Source organism: Xiphophorus couchianus, chromosome 12, assembly GCF_001444195.1.
Source record: "Xiphophorus couchianus chromosome 12, X_couchianus-1.0, whole genome shotgun sequence".
In the NCBI taxonomy this organism is placed as follows: domain Eukaryota; kingdom Metazoa; phylum Chordata; class Actinopteri; order Cyprinodontiformes; family Poeciliidae; genus Xiphophorus; species Xiphophorus couchianus.
Window position 1 is genome coordinate 23,124,859 of NC_040239.1, and position 14,349 is coordinate 23,139,207.

The 14,349-nt window shown below is 37.2% G+C and overlaps 1 protein-coding gene across 1 annotated transcript; it reads left to right on the top strand.

Moving 5' to 3' along the window:
* The first annotated feature begins 9,173 nt into the window (after nucleotides 1-9,173).
* tmem230b (transmembrane protein 230b) lies at nucleotides 9,174-12,790 on the top strand. The gene is made up of 3 exons (XM_028034884.1): nucleotides 9,174-9,526; nucleotides 10,755-10,877; nucleotides 10,972-12,790. Exons 1-3 carry the CDS (start codon nucleotides 9,434-9,436, stop codon nucleotides 11,110-11,112), a joined length of 357 nt encoding a protein of 118 aa, XP_027890685.1. The 5' UTR covers nucleotides 9,174-9,433; the 3' UTR covers nucleotides 11,113-12,790.
* Nucleotides 12,791-14,349: the final 1,559 nt, after the last annotated feature.

The window sequence follows — 14,349 nt, forward strand, 5'->3', positions numbered from 1 at the left end:
AGCTATTTTCTCTCCATATTCCACCGCCCACCCCACCCACCCATCTACCCATCTACCTCTCCCTCCCGCCAGTGCTGGCCCACTCCCCTCCTCCTCCCCTCCACCACCAACCAACCATTCTCGCATCACCTCACCGCCGCTCAGCATCACTCCCTGTGCGTCATCGCAACCAGTCACTATCGACCCCGCACGACTTTTCCAGCGGTCGTCACTCACTTTGACAACTGTGAAAGTGCAAGAATAAACAACAACAAAAAAGTTATCTCTTCTGACATTTGAAATAATTATCGGTGGCCCTGTCAGACTTTGAATTAAAGCCAACTTCTTTTTAAGTGGATTAAAGCGCACTTTATCGACTTTAATTTAAAATTGTTTTGATTACACCTCACAGATGAATTTTATTTTATTTTTTAAACATTCTTTATCGGTTTAGTTCAAGTAGTCTGCAAATGTTACACCGCTTGCTATATTACGCGTTGTAAGTAAAAAATTAATAATTAAAAAGTTCCTGTTTATGAAATATTCAATGATATGACTCAGAAACACCTAATTAAACTTTAATAACTGTATGAATTGGAGGGTTTCTGAATATTAAGCCTCTGCATCGCAGCCATTTCTTTGTAATTAAATAATCCAGACCTTTTCTCTCAAATGACTCATTGTTCATTTGAGAGAAAATTATTAGAGGTTCAGTGGACCTCTAACAGGTACACTGAAGCCTGAACCTATTAGAGGGACTGCAGACTTAAATTATTAAGATTAATGCCGCCAACCCCAAATCCCATAAATACACACAGTACCTTACAAAAACACTTTTGTCTTTAAAACTTCTTTATATAGTTTTGTCATGCTATGACCTCAAACCTGAAAGGGTAAAAATCAAACTTTAGTGTTTTATTGGAATTGTACAGTAGACCAAAAGAATATAGTGTATAACAGTGAACTGGAAAGAAACCCATTCAAGGAACAGTGTAAAGCAAACAATGGTATTGTTGAGAGAAAGCAACAACAATTACAGTTTGTAGTTTGACACAACCTGTAGGAGACCCAGCAAATGTGTGATAGAAATCAAATAAATAAATAAAACATGTCTCTTATTGTTACAAATGGTGGTATTCAGATGGAAGTAAAACAGAGCAAAAATAAAGACTTAAAAAAATTAAGTTAACTTACAAAAACAAAGTCCAGGTCCAAAATCCAGAAATGTGAAGTGTAGATAAAGAAGCTAAAGCCCAAAAACCAAACCAGGGGCATCAAGCAGAGCTGAGGAGATGACCCAGCCAAAAACAATAAAAGCCAGAACACTTATATACTGAGGGAATGGTGGAAAATTACATTAGATGCTAATATGTTAATAATCTAGATAAATAAACCCAAATGCACCAAATTGACCAATATGATAAGACCTTGATGACAATATCAACTAAAGATTGCCAGACATTTCCTAACAATAGAAGAAGGAGGAACACAAAAGAAAATAATAATTTTTAAAAAACTAACACCTGTGGATCATGACAGTTATTGTTTTTTAATTCCAGTTGTGCTCCAGTCTGTTTTTCTTCCACATAAAATTCCAGCAATTATCATTTATGGCAACAGGAGACATGATATATGTGACAGTCATGTCTTGATTACTTATTTTCTAATCTCCTTACATCTGGAAAATTATGCCAATTTTGTCACCATGGACCTGACTATGACCATTTCTCACCTCAGTCTAACGCCCATTTCCAGGCAGAAAAAAAACACCACCGCAGATTAATTGTGGACTCTTTTTTTCTTCCTTACTTCTACAGACAACATATCTGTATCAACCAGATAAGCAAGTCAGTACAATAAACATGAAAAATAGCGAATAAGTAAGATTGAATGTAAGTGCTTAATTATAGTCAGGCATGTTCCCCTTGTTCATCTAACTGAAAGGGAGCAGACAGAAGAAAAACAAGCATCCATGAATAAATACTGTACATTGATTTATTTTCTTCTTTTTTGAGGAGCCAGTCACTTTTCTTCCACACTGTGGTCAATTCCTCAGTTTAGCCAGACAGGGCATTTATCGTTTTTCATGAAAATGTGGAAGCCAGCTCAGACAGATGTTGAGTCTGTCTGCGAGGTGAACAGCTGACTTAAAGAGCAGCTTCGGCACTCAATCAATGACGAGACTTTCATCTTACAGTGCTTGTCTTTTCTCTTTTCCTTTTTTTCCCCCCACTCCCGCTGCGAGGTTCTGGGGGAAAGAAATCGACTTCTTCACGTCAAAAGCAAAAATCACAAGCACAACTTTCTGCTCTCTGAGAGCACGAGTCCAGCAGAAGGCGCAGAGGGACATAAGTGGACGTTTTTGTTCTGTATGCATGATAAATTGATCATTTCATCAAAACAAATGTGAAAAATAGAGCTGCTTTCGGAATTGACAAACAATTTTCACAGCAATTTGGGTTAGAGCTGTCATTACCTTTGAGGAGATTATGTCCGTCATTGTGCATGCGTGCACTGGCACTGGAGGAGAAATTATTAATAATAATAATAATAATAATAATAATAATAATAATAATAATAATAATAATAAAGAAATCCCTTTCAAAATCAGTATTTGATAAACATTGAGAGTTGTGTCTCTGTTTAAGTCATGGATGCAGAACAAGCTGATGATTCATGCTTAAAGGATTGACTGAAACGAGGAAGCCATGATTCTCATCTGCACGTCGGGCTTGTTAGTGGCTCGACTGTGTGTTGTAAAAGTAATTAAAGCCGTCTAACTCGGCCATTCACTGAGGTGGACTGCTGCGTTTGAAACACACTGAGATCAATAACCCCTGTGCAGGAATACACACTTTACCATCACAGGGGCAACAACCCTGAGCCAAGGATTCACACTAATGTTGGCATTTTCAGTGACATTCAGACTAATTGCATATCAAGAGAGTTCCCCTTTGGCACTTCTGACTGATAAAATCTTTTTGAAAGAAATTCAGATTTCAGCAGCTAACATCATCCAGGAGTTGATACAGACACATTTTATTCAGACACATTTGTCATTGAACCCCTTGCTTCCTGTGTGTCATGCTGTCATCTTTATCTTTCAGCATCGCAGTTGTACTGTGCCTGCCTTTCTTTTTATTTCTTTTTTTTTTATTCGTGAGCTTAAGACAAAAACAGAATTGACATTATGGTAGAAGTGTGATATTTCTGTCCTTGCGCAGATGATGTTCTCCAGGCTGGGTTTCAGCAGTCAGCCGTCCACCTACACACACACACACACACACACACACACACTAACTCCAGCCTCGCACCTGAAACGACTGAATCCATTGGAGGTAATGGAGTGGATTTGAAGACTCACGACTGTACCGTGCAGCAGCAACCCCTTACATTATGTCTGGGAACACAGGCTTCATAAAACTTATCTCTCAACAGGAAATAACATTAATAAAACTGAAAGTGGCACATCAAATGAATGATGCTATTATCTTGACATAGTTAAGGGTTTTTAACGTATTTGACGTGTTCTTTTTTTAAGGGTGATAACGCAGCAGATGACTTCAATGAAATAAAAGCAGGAATGATAAATTAAACTAGAAAATTCCTGAAGAAATTTAACCGGGGCCTGCCAAAGTGTGCCCGTCGGTTTGGACCCAGCGTTCTGATGCTAAAAATTAGCATCAATGCTAAGCTAAGCTAAATTGTAGTCAATAACCTGTGGAGAGTCACAAGCATGTTGACTAACATGGACTTGCACCGTTCAGTTTGTTAAAATTAGTGTATTATCAAAATTAGCCAAAATGCTATTGTAAGCCTAAATGTTGTCAGTAGCATGTGGGCTATCATTAGAATGTGATTACATTGACTTCCTACATTCGGTGTCCTTAACATGGCTAATAAGTAAGAAAAATAGCTACAAGCTTATTTTAGGGGAAAGGCTAATGCTAGCCCCACTAGTGCACTAGTGGGGGGCAGTGAAATCCTAATGTTTGTGCTAATGTTAATGCACTAACCTGAAAGAAAAAGATAACACAGGCTAATATTATTCCACCTCCTACAGCGGTGCACTAACCTCAGAAGAAAATTGAGGCTTTTATTTTGAAATTTTCAGTAAGCTTCATTTTAAATGGCCACACTATTTCAATGTGTAACAGTGGTTGGGTTCAAACAGTTATATAATGCCCAAAAGAGCACTTACCTGATGTAAAAAATTGTCCAGGCTTTTATTTTCAGTAAGCTACATTTCAAAGGGCCAGACTAATCCCAACAGTGTGTAACAGTGATTGGGTTAAATCAGTTCTATAATGCTCAAAACACAAGTAGTTCTAAAGGCCAGCTCAGTCCTCCTCTGTAGTAACTGACAGTTCCACCATGTTGTAGTTCTGACATTCAGGTTTTGTAGTTCTAAAGAGCAGCTTTGCTCTCTGACAGCTGTCAGCCAACTGTCATGTCAGGGAGAGAGATGGCAGTCCCTCATGTCTCTAGCAGTGTCACTGCTCTCCCTATGCATTGCTATGGGCAGGCCCCAATGATTAAAAAAAACAAACTGAAGACACCTATTAGAAATCTCTGTAAAATATCAAAATTGGAAAAACTACATTTGGGAACCACTCAAGTTTATTCCCACTAAACTGGCTAAAAGTACACATCGCTTTCTATTGGCAGTGGGTGTGTGAATATATTCTTTAGTTAGGAAACACATTTTTGTTCATATGTTTTGATTCATTAATTAAAAGCAATTTTCTTTTCCAGATTTAGAAAAGCTGGATTAGATCTCAGTATGTCTTTGTTTATTAGTATTTCTAAATAAAGAACAGATTACGGCTTCAAAGTATTGCACATAAATGAACTCCCTCTGATATTTGGATAAATGTCCCTTATGTCCCAGCAAAACCACACACTATTTACACGCTTTGTGCACCATTGTGGCTGGACATTTGACCACTTCTCAGATCAGAAATGGTGGAACTCATTTAAAGTGGTTAGTTTCCTGGCATGAACCCTGCTTTCAGGCGCAGTACGTGAGTTTCCAAAGGATTCGGGTCGTGGCCATTCCAGAAGCTTAATCTAGAACTTGCTTGATCCTTTCCAAAATCAGCTTTGACGTCTGTTTTGGATTGTTGTCGCGTGGGAATACCCAAATGTTTTTCACTCATCTGACCCGAAATGTCACCATCCGACAAAAGAATAATGTCAGGATATTTAGGAGCAGCAAATGATTCACCAAGACTCAAACCTGTCTTAACATCAGTGGCATTCTCTGTGTTCAACACTCAAAGTGTGAAATAACATTCAAAGTGTGGACCCATTTGATTTGTCATATATGCTGTGATATACTGTATATCTTAAAGTTGTAGCTTTATTGCTACGATAGCACCAGTAATAACCTTTTATGTTTTCATTTTATTTCCATTAATGTTATCTTTATATGTACTGCCCTTTCATTGTCATAAGTTTTTATTTTTCTTCGTAGGTAACGTTGAGTTGAGTGAAGTTGACAAGTGTCACTGTCCACGGAAAAATGAGTTTGGCATCAGCGCGGGCTGAGGAAATGTCAACCAAGAAGTTATTGCCCCAAAATCTAATTTGAGTGACATTTACAGCTTCTTAAGGACAAGCCAAAAGCCTTCTGGAGAAAACGTTTGCAGTCAGATGAGACAAAGACGGAGCTGATTGGTCACAACAGAAAAAAAATGACTGGAGAAGCTAATATGAGGTTTCCAAACTGAGAACTGCTGGATGTAAATGTGGGCACAGTCGAGTGTTCAAACAAGACAATTGTCCAAATGTCATGGTCAAAGTAGTTTTAGAAAAAACCAGACAGACACTGAGCCTCTATAATCATCTCACATTCACACAAATTTAGCAAATATCCAGCCAGGATTGTAAAAAGAGACATTCGGGCTTACTGTGGGTGTATGTTTCAATATGTGTGTATAATATTCACCCTGTTTGGATTAGAAAGAATCCACACTTGTGAACCCAGATCTTCTTTGCAAAATTCATCGAAGTTGTTTGTTGTATAATGATTTCACCTGGAAAAAAGCAGGAGTTCAGAAAGCTCAATAAAAGCCTGAAATCAGTATTCATGCTGACGATCAGTGGAAAGTGTGAAACTCAAATGTATTGCTATCTTACATGCTGTTAGAGACATCAAATTCAGATTTTAATGCCAGTCCCAAACATTATGCTGTTGCCAGCAGAGACGTCAACCAGAGTAACGATGCATGCAACAAATCTTTGCCCAAAATGTTGCTCCATTTTCTGCAGAGGATAAAGATCTTGTATTGCAAGGTAATCTCTTTCCCACTGAGAGCATTAGAGGGGGAAAAAATCACAACATAAAAAGAGATTGACAGGGAGCAGTATTTTATAAAGTGTGTTTTATAATTTGAAAATCCTGTTGCTCACCTGCACCTATATGCACATTAGATTGTCTCTGCAACCTGTTGGATCCGAGCCTGAAGAGGCTGAGCTCCAGGCACACTGCCTGATGTTCACATGGTGTAATAATGCTTTTGGGCTTTTAGTAGACTCCGGGCATGGTTCAATCTGCAGATGCTTTAATGGTGAGCGACATAATTAACTCCAGAATGAACAGGTCTCTAATTATGGCCTAAATGCTGCTCTTTCGCTCTTTAACATCATGCTCAGGGTTTCTAAGAGGGCAAACGCTGCTGTCTTCAGAACACGCGGATGCACAGTCATGAGAGCACACACACTCTTAACTCAGGGCTCAGAGCACTCAGCTGTTCAGGGCGGGCATCACGGCCCTGTGGCGGGGATTATCCAACATGACAGCACCCTCTGGCCCCCCCTCTGAGTAGTGCCTATCATCTGAGTAATTAATCAGCACTCCAGATGTCCCATTGGCAGCGGTGTGATTTGGGAATTTGAGGTGGCTGAAGCTAAGAATGCACATGACATCAAACTGAACTTGCAAAGCACGCAAGTTTCTGACGGTTTGCAGCTGCAAACGTCAGAAAACACATCCAGACGACAGATGAAGTAACGTCTGAAAACAAGCCGCAGAGGTGGCACTTACAACTAGCTCAATCCATCACTCTGACTGTGTTCTGGCTACATTCATTTTGAATTCATGACTGTAAAATAATTGCAATTTTCTCCCGTCTGGCAGATTGTTTCAAGGCCACGGAGCAGACAAATTAAAGGCCATGTTTCTAAATTTGGATAGAGGTGGTGCGTGTGGGGGTGTGTGTGCATGTGTGTGTAAGCAGCTCATTCATTGACCTTGAGTGTAGGTATTGAACATCAGAGCGAGAGGATCTAGAACAGATAAGAGGAGGGTTATTTAGCGTACAAAGGAGGATGTAGCAGTGACACAGCCTTGATGTTCACTGGGGATCAGAGCCGATACGCAGTCACAGAGCATTAGAGTGGCATGATTAATAAAGCAAAGGTCGCATCTCACCTCTGTTGTCAGCAGTGCAGACAGCAGTGTGCACAAGCAACATGTCTGCACTATTAATTATTTAAAGAGACATTAATGAATTGTATATGACTGTATTGATTCAATGCAAAACTGCTTGGCTGTCTAGTTAAAAAGACAGGGCCTTGCATAAAGTATTAATATTCCGTAAACTCGTTTGCATTTAGTCACATTGGAGCCACAAATTACATTGTATTTTGTTGTGATTTATTATGACAGAACAACACAATTTACTTGTGCAGAGTTATTGCTTTTTTCATAAATAAAAATCTTTAAAAGTATGTGGTGGATGTGTATTCAGACCCCTAAGGAAGCACAAAGAAGATACTTTGATCCAATGAGTTAAAAATGTAACATTTTTGTTGTTTTCAAAACACTAAGTATGAGAGAAAACTCTGCACATCCGCCTAAAGACATCATTCTCGTGATGACATACTTTGGTAACAGCATCATGCTGTGGAGATGCCTTTATTCAGCAGTGACAGGGAAACTTGTCACAACTGATGAGAAAATGAATAGAGCAAAACACAGGAAAGCAAACTGCATAGATATCCACTCTAAAGAAAAAGCAAAAATGGTTCCTTCTGCAAATACACCTAATATACTGAGCAATCTGAGTAAGCCTAGAGGGCGTCGTAATAAACAACTTCTCAGTAGGAATACCAAGTGCAGAAGAATTGTTTTAGGGCTTGTCTTCCTCCTGAGATCATCAATATGCCTGAAAACTATAACGATGCGACTCATAGCCAAGGTCAGCATCTACATGTATGGCCACGCTTGACTCATTCTGCCTACAACAGAGGTTATGTTTATCTAAATAAGTATCTCCTTTAATTATTTATTTCAGGACCATGGTCTGCAGCTGCGGTCTTTAACTGTTTTATTTATTTCATCTGCATGACTAATGAGATGACGCTATTCGTCTTTGTATGCAAACACCTAAACAGCAACTTTTAAGAGGTCTGGGAGAATTGATTTCTTTTATATTTTTAGAATAATATTAATAATTAACTGGTCCAATTGCAAAGATTTATAGCATAATGTGATGAATGGGAAACCATTTTAATTTAGTTTTAAAGGAAATCTGATCCTGTCATCTGCTTAATACTTCAAAAAAATAAAGTTAGATCATTTTTATCAAATGAAAAATAAACAAGCACTTATTTTCAGTAGCATTTTTTCCTGTCAGCTGCAATAAGATTTTTCGTTGTTGTTGTTGCTTGTGATTTTTAAAAGCTCCTCTAAGGCTGAAAAACAGGTCTCAGCCTGTGAGTTTCAGCTTCTGTTTCACAGAAATGCGTCAAAAATCTGCAGAGAAGACAGAAACTCTATCATCTGGGGACACACAGTGATTACAGAGCTGTCCTGAGAGACAGAATAGCTCGAGTATTGAACATCCACAAAACAAAGTGAATCCTGACACTGCAGTGTCATTCTGTTCTGACCTGCTCGCTTAATTGAGATTTGACTGCGCCCTCTTGTGGGGGGAAGTGGAAAATGCAAGTGGTCACTGAACCCGCCTTTGGTACCTGTGGCAGCGATGCCAGGGACCGAGTCCTGTCAGAAAATAAAATGTGTAATGAATTTATTTAATATATGAGTTTCACTTTCTGAATAAAAAAAAAGTTTCACTTTATGAAAAGAGTGTCAAAAAGTTGAGCTTATTCGCGAATTTAAACTTTATAACGTAAAATACCAAACGTTTTCACTGCGTAATGATGACGTTTAGGCTGCGCATGCGCATATCCGCAGATCTGTAAGCCGTCGACACGGAAGACAACGGTTCTAAACAACACCTCGATATTGCTGCAGAAGGCGTTGTAGAAATTTGTAGTCACTCTGTCTTAACTGTAGAATATTAAATTTTACTTTGCTTTAACTATTATAGCTTGTGAGGTGAACATAAAAAACATGGCTGCCGCACTGTTAATTGTATTGTAGCTTGTTTGCCTCAAGAACGCCGAGAGTAAACTGTGGCAAGCTCCCGAAAAGCAGACGAAAATGCCAGCTCGTAATATTGTATCCCACGATACTCCTAACAAAGTTAGGTACTCCAGGTTAGCCACTGATGATGACGGCTACATTGATTTACAGGTAAGATCTACAGGTCAGATTTGCCGCTTAATGCTGCTGATCAGTCCTGCTCAGTCATTAGAGTTGAATGTCTGCCTTTTAAATTGCTTTATTCAACCAACATAGTCTAATAACTTAGATATGAAAGAGCAGAACTGGAACAGACCGATACTGAGGCAAAAAAAAAAAAAAAAATCACTTGCAGTCTTTAACAATACTATCCAGCAGTGCACGTTTCATTATGTTGACAGACTATAAAAGCACATCTGCGTTCCTATGGATAAAATGAAAAAAATGCACCATTGTTTACGTCAAGTTAAATATCAGTAATAAACTAAATACTCCATTAATGATTTCAAGAGTATTATTAAAAAAGGAAGTGAAGGGGAAATCCAGACGTTTTTCTCAAGAGGTCACTGATCTTTATATGTCATTCTATTTTATTGTTTATGATTGTGTATTATATATTTGTTTAATATATATTTGATTAGTGTTTCTACTACCTTGCTTGGGTACCTTTTCTTAAAGAAATTTCTGATTTCAACTCTTGGTTTATTAAGGGTATAAATAAAATAATAAAAGAACTTGATTTCCAGCCGTCATTCTCTGCCTGTGACCCTACAAGGATAAGCAAGTAGATGATGGATGGATGTTTGAGATTTTCTATACTATACAGTGTCAACTAACTTTTTCAAAAACTTTCATTTTGGCTGGAATGATGGTATAGCTTTATCAGGAGCTGGAAGATTGGCAAGTTTGTTTGACACCTTGACGTTAATGCAGTAAATAACAACCCACACAAATATATACTTAAAAAACACTGCATTGTCCAGGAATTTTCAAACTCACCAAAACCCCTTCTTTAGTTCAAATGACATGAGTTAATTTTAAAATTTCTTATTCATGTGTGTGTTGTTCTGCTTGGGTTGAATGTTAAATCTGTCAGAGCAGTGCATGGAGCCTCAATTTCGTATTAACCCACGATATTAGTATTTTGTGAGACTAATTCCCTAAAACTTCACTCTGTTAGTTTGGTTATTGTTATAATGGCAGCAAACATTGGCTTCAACATATGGCCTCAACAGAGTTAAAACCTTGAAAGACTCTTTCTAGACTTTGTGCAGATACTGCTATTGCCTTTTAAGCTAGTTCATGTTTTAGGCAATAACTATCTCACTTGGTATGTCGTCTGAAACTTGGACAACTTCTTTGTTTCAGATTTTGATAACTAATTTATCTTCCTCTGCAGTTCAAAAGGAGCCCACCCAAGGTCCCATACAAAGCGATCGCCCTCGCCTCAGTGCTCTTTCTAATTGGCTCTACTTTAATCATCATTGGTGCTCTTCTTTTGGCTGGATACTTTGGAGTTACTGTGAGTTCTTTCTAAAAGCAGACCTTTTTTTATCTTATGTTTGTGTGCTGTGTTATGTTAACATTTCTTAATAAAACATCACTGCATGTTTCAGAACTCCGACCGAACGGTGCCTGTGCTGATCATCGGCATCATCGTTTTCCTGCCTGGGATTTACCACTTACGGATAGCTTACTATGCATCAAAGGGCTATCCGGGGTACTCCTATGATGACATCCCAGATTTTGATGACTGAACCACACTAAAACCTCAGCGGCAGTCTTACTTCACTTGCATGCATTCGTGTATCGCTTGTCCTGAATTTAAAATGGCTAGTAACATCTTATAGCTTAATAATTCTTTTGGAAATCAGTGTTCTTTCTGTAGATTGTAATTACTAGTTAGTTTGTGAATGTGTTTATTTTAATAAATTACCAAAATGATCTTTTAACAATTCATTCGCTTAATGCCCTTTTTATGATTCAAGTGGTTTATCCTTATAGCAAATAATAATTAACTGAAACCAACCAAAATTATTATTCTCAAAGTTTGAGTGTCAAATTTCCAGATTTTAAAAATAGAAGTGATTCATAATGTTGTACCCAGTGCAATAGTTTGGCCTGTAATTTACTTATGTATACTTAAGATCACGAAAATAGTTTCCTGCACTATGATCCTTACTGTTTATCAGCTAAAGCCTGCCTACTTTCCAGATTTGTTGGGGTTTTTTTCCTTGGAGGATTTTATGTGATTAATTCTGATCCTTTGATCTCCATATGGTGCACCTGGTCCCTCTGATTCAGCATTATCAAATGAGGCACTACTAAAGCAATTACAAGCCTTTCCCCTTTCTGATCTCGGCTATCAACCTATAAATATCCGTGATTTTGAAGCAACCTGATGAAAGGCCGACCCCATTTTGCACAGCAGGACATCAAAATCATGCAAAGATGTTGCTGGTAAAGGTTTTCCTTCTGTAATCCCGTCAGATACGAGGCTACCTGCTGCTCTCCGAAGGGATAATTCAAGGATGCTTCTCTGCTATTAATTGCCACCCCTTGATCAGTTACCAACCGTACCTGGTATTAGTCAGATCGGATTATTCTCCGTAAATCAGCTCAGGAACTTTTTTCCAACAGAAAGGCTGTTTTTTTTTTTCGTTTTTCCCCCCATTGACTACTGTGTTTCTTAGGAAAGCAATAACCATATTGCCTAATAAATCATCTGCACTCCACTGCATTTTTATGTGCCGGTTTGTGTTGCAGATATATTACAGTAGTCTAAAAATCAGCATAAGACAAAGTCAAGGTGATCCTAAATTGAGAAACAAAGAATTAACAGCAGCCGCAACATTGAATTTTATTTAATTGAAAAGTTTTTTGCTTGATTTCTTTGTTTTGTTTTTAATACATTTTAAGTTTTTATAAACCAGACTTAAAAAATATTGAAACAACAGGATGGTAAAGGTTTTATCGCTTCACAGTGAGGCACTTTTTCCTCATCAACATGCAGTATCAAAGAGAAAGACATGTCTGGGGTTATTTAGAAGTTTTTAATAAAATGGGTCTAAAGGTGTGCAGCAGCTTCAAGTTAGTAGTGCTGCTGCTTTTTTACTCAAATATTTATCTAGCTATCAATCAATTAATCGATCCATTGTCTTTACCCATTATCCATGCAGAGGTGCATTATATATTTGTGCAATTATTACCATGTCTATATTGCTTGGTTTTTATAAAGATTTCCATTATGGGAAATATAGAAATACTGGAAAAATGTATATCAATATGGCAACATCAGAATCATCACAATTTGTGAATCCATTTCTTTGGGTCCCGGAAAATAAAATGCTAAATGACGATATGTATCTATTTGCTTATTTGACTCAGTTCTGTAAATGGTTACAGAGTGAAAATAAAAGCATATATGCCCGTTGAGACAAAGTCATAATTCATGTATTTATTTTATTTACCCTACTATTGCTATATCGCCCATGTTTTGTAATGTGTTACAATGTAGAAATGCACAAATTCTTACCTATTATTACCAGCCATACAAAATCTGAGCTATTTTGTTTAATATATTTATTTATAGACTGTGATTCTCACTTTGTCCTTTTATTGCCTATTTCAGTAATTTCTTACTACCTGTAAGCAATAACAAGTGGCGGTAATATGCCACAAACACACATTAGTAGTAGTAATAAGAATAATTATGACTATAGTAATCATTATTATTAATAATGTTATGTTTATAATTATAAATATAATTAATGTTATAACGTTAATAACTATTACTACAATAATAACATTGTTATAATAACGTAATGCTATTATAATTGTTATAATAATAATAGTAATAATAAATATTATTATTATTTTATTATTATTATTATTATTATATTAACATTATCACTGTAATGTTATTAACGTTATTATCGTGTCGTTATTATCGGAGGGTTGGTTTGTGGCAAATTACCGCCACCTAGTGGTGCTATTTCCGGCTCCTGATTGGCCAGTTTAAATATAACGTAAACGACGCCCCAATGTGCGTCTAATTATATTTCAATGACTAACTTTACCATCTTGTCATGGCAGAGCTGCAGAAGTGATTTTAAGGTAAGATAATGGAAAACGTTTGTGAATGCATAGCTTTGGGTCACGAAAAACAAAGTTATAGAACAATGTTTGAAACTAAAGTGCGAGATTAGCCATGGCATTTAGCTAATAGCTGTGTAAAAATAGAAGGAAATACAAGACAAGAGTCATAATCCAATCTTTTTGCATATACGTGTATTTCAGAATAGCAGAGGCCGAGTACGTCTTGCTAGGTTCACCGGTTCTAATTCAGAGCTAACATTTTGATCAAACTTTACTGTATATTTAATTGAAAATTAACTTACTTTAGCAACTTGGGTTTTTGAAAAGTATGCTAATACTGTTACGACCATAAAGACGACAATAAAAAATTATGTAATATTATCATTTTCTAAAGAAAACCTTAGTTACAGGAAGCTTTGACAATATAATTTATCGATACTCTGTGGAATGTTTCATTGATGGGTATTTATGGACCCTGGGGGTGAAGTGTATGATTGCTTCTGCTGTAAGCTGTAGGAAACGCGTCAGCTGGCTGCGGGTTTTCCTTTTGTTACAGTCACCAGTCTTTCCCACCGAAAGGCGCTTTTGTTTGAGGCGCTAAATTGCCAGGTTCGGCAAGTTACAGCGACTGAGGGATCATTAACGGAAGTAAATGTTTGTCCTTTCAAAATTAAAGCATTCTATCGTCGTTCCGAAAAAAGTGCATTTTTGTGCTCTTATTAGGAACATAGTTTTGACTAAGAGAATGTCTTCTAAATTTTACCTTAAGCTTGTTTTATGTGCTATTGACTTTTATTTCATAAATGAAAATTATACGTTGCTAAGTAAGGGCAGGCCAAAATTAATGACTAAATCTGATATTAAAAAAAAACCCCATTCACATTTATTTTCACAGT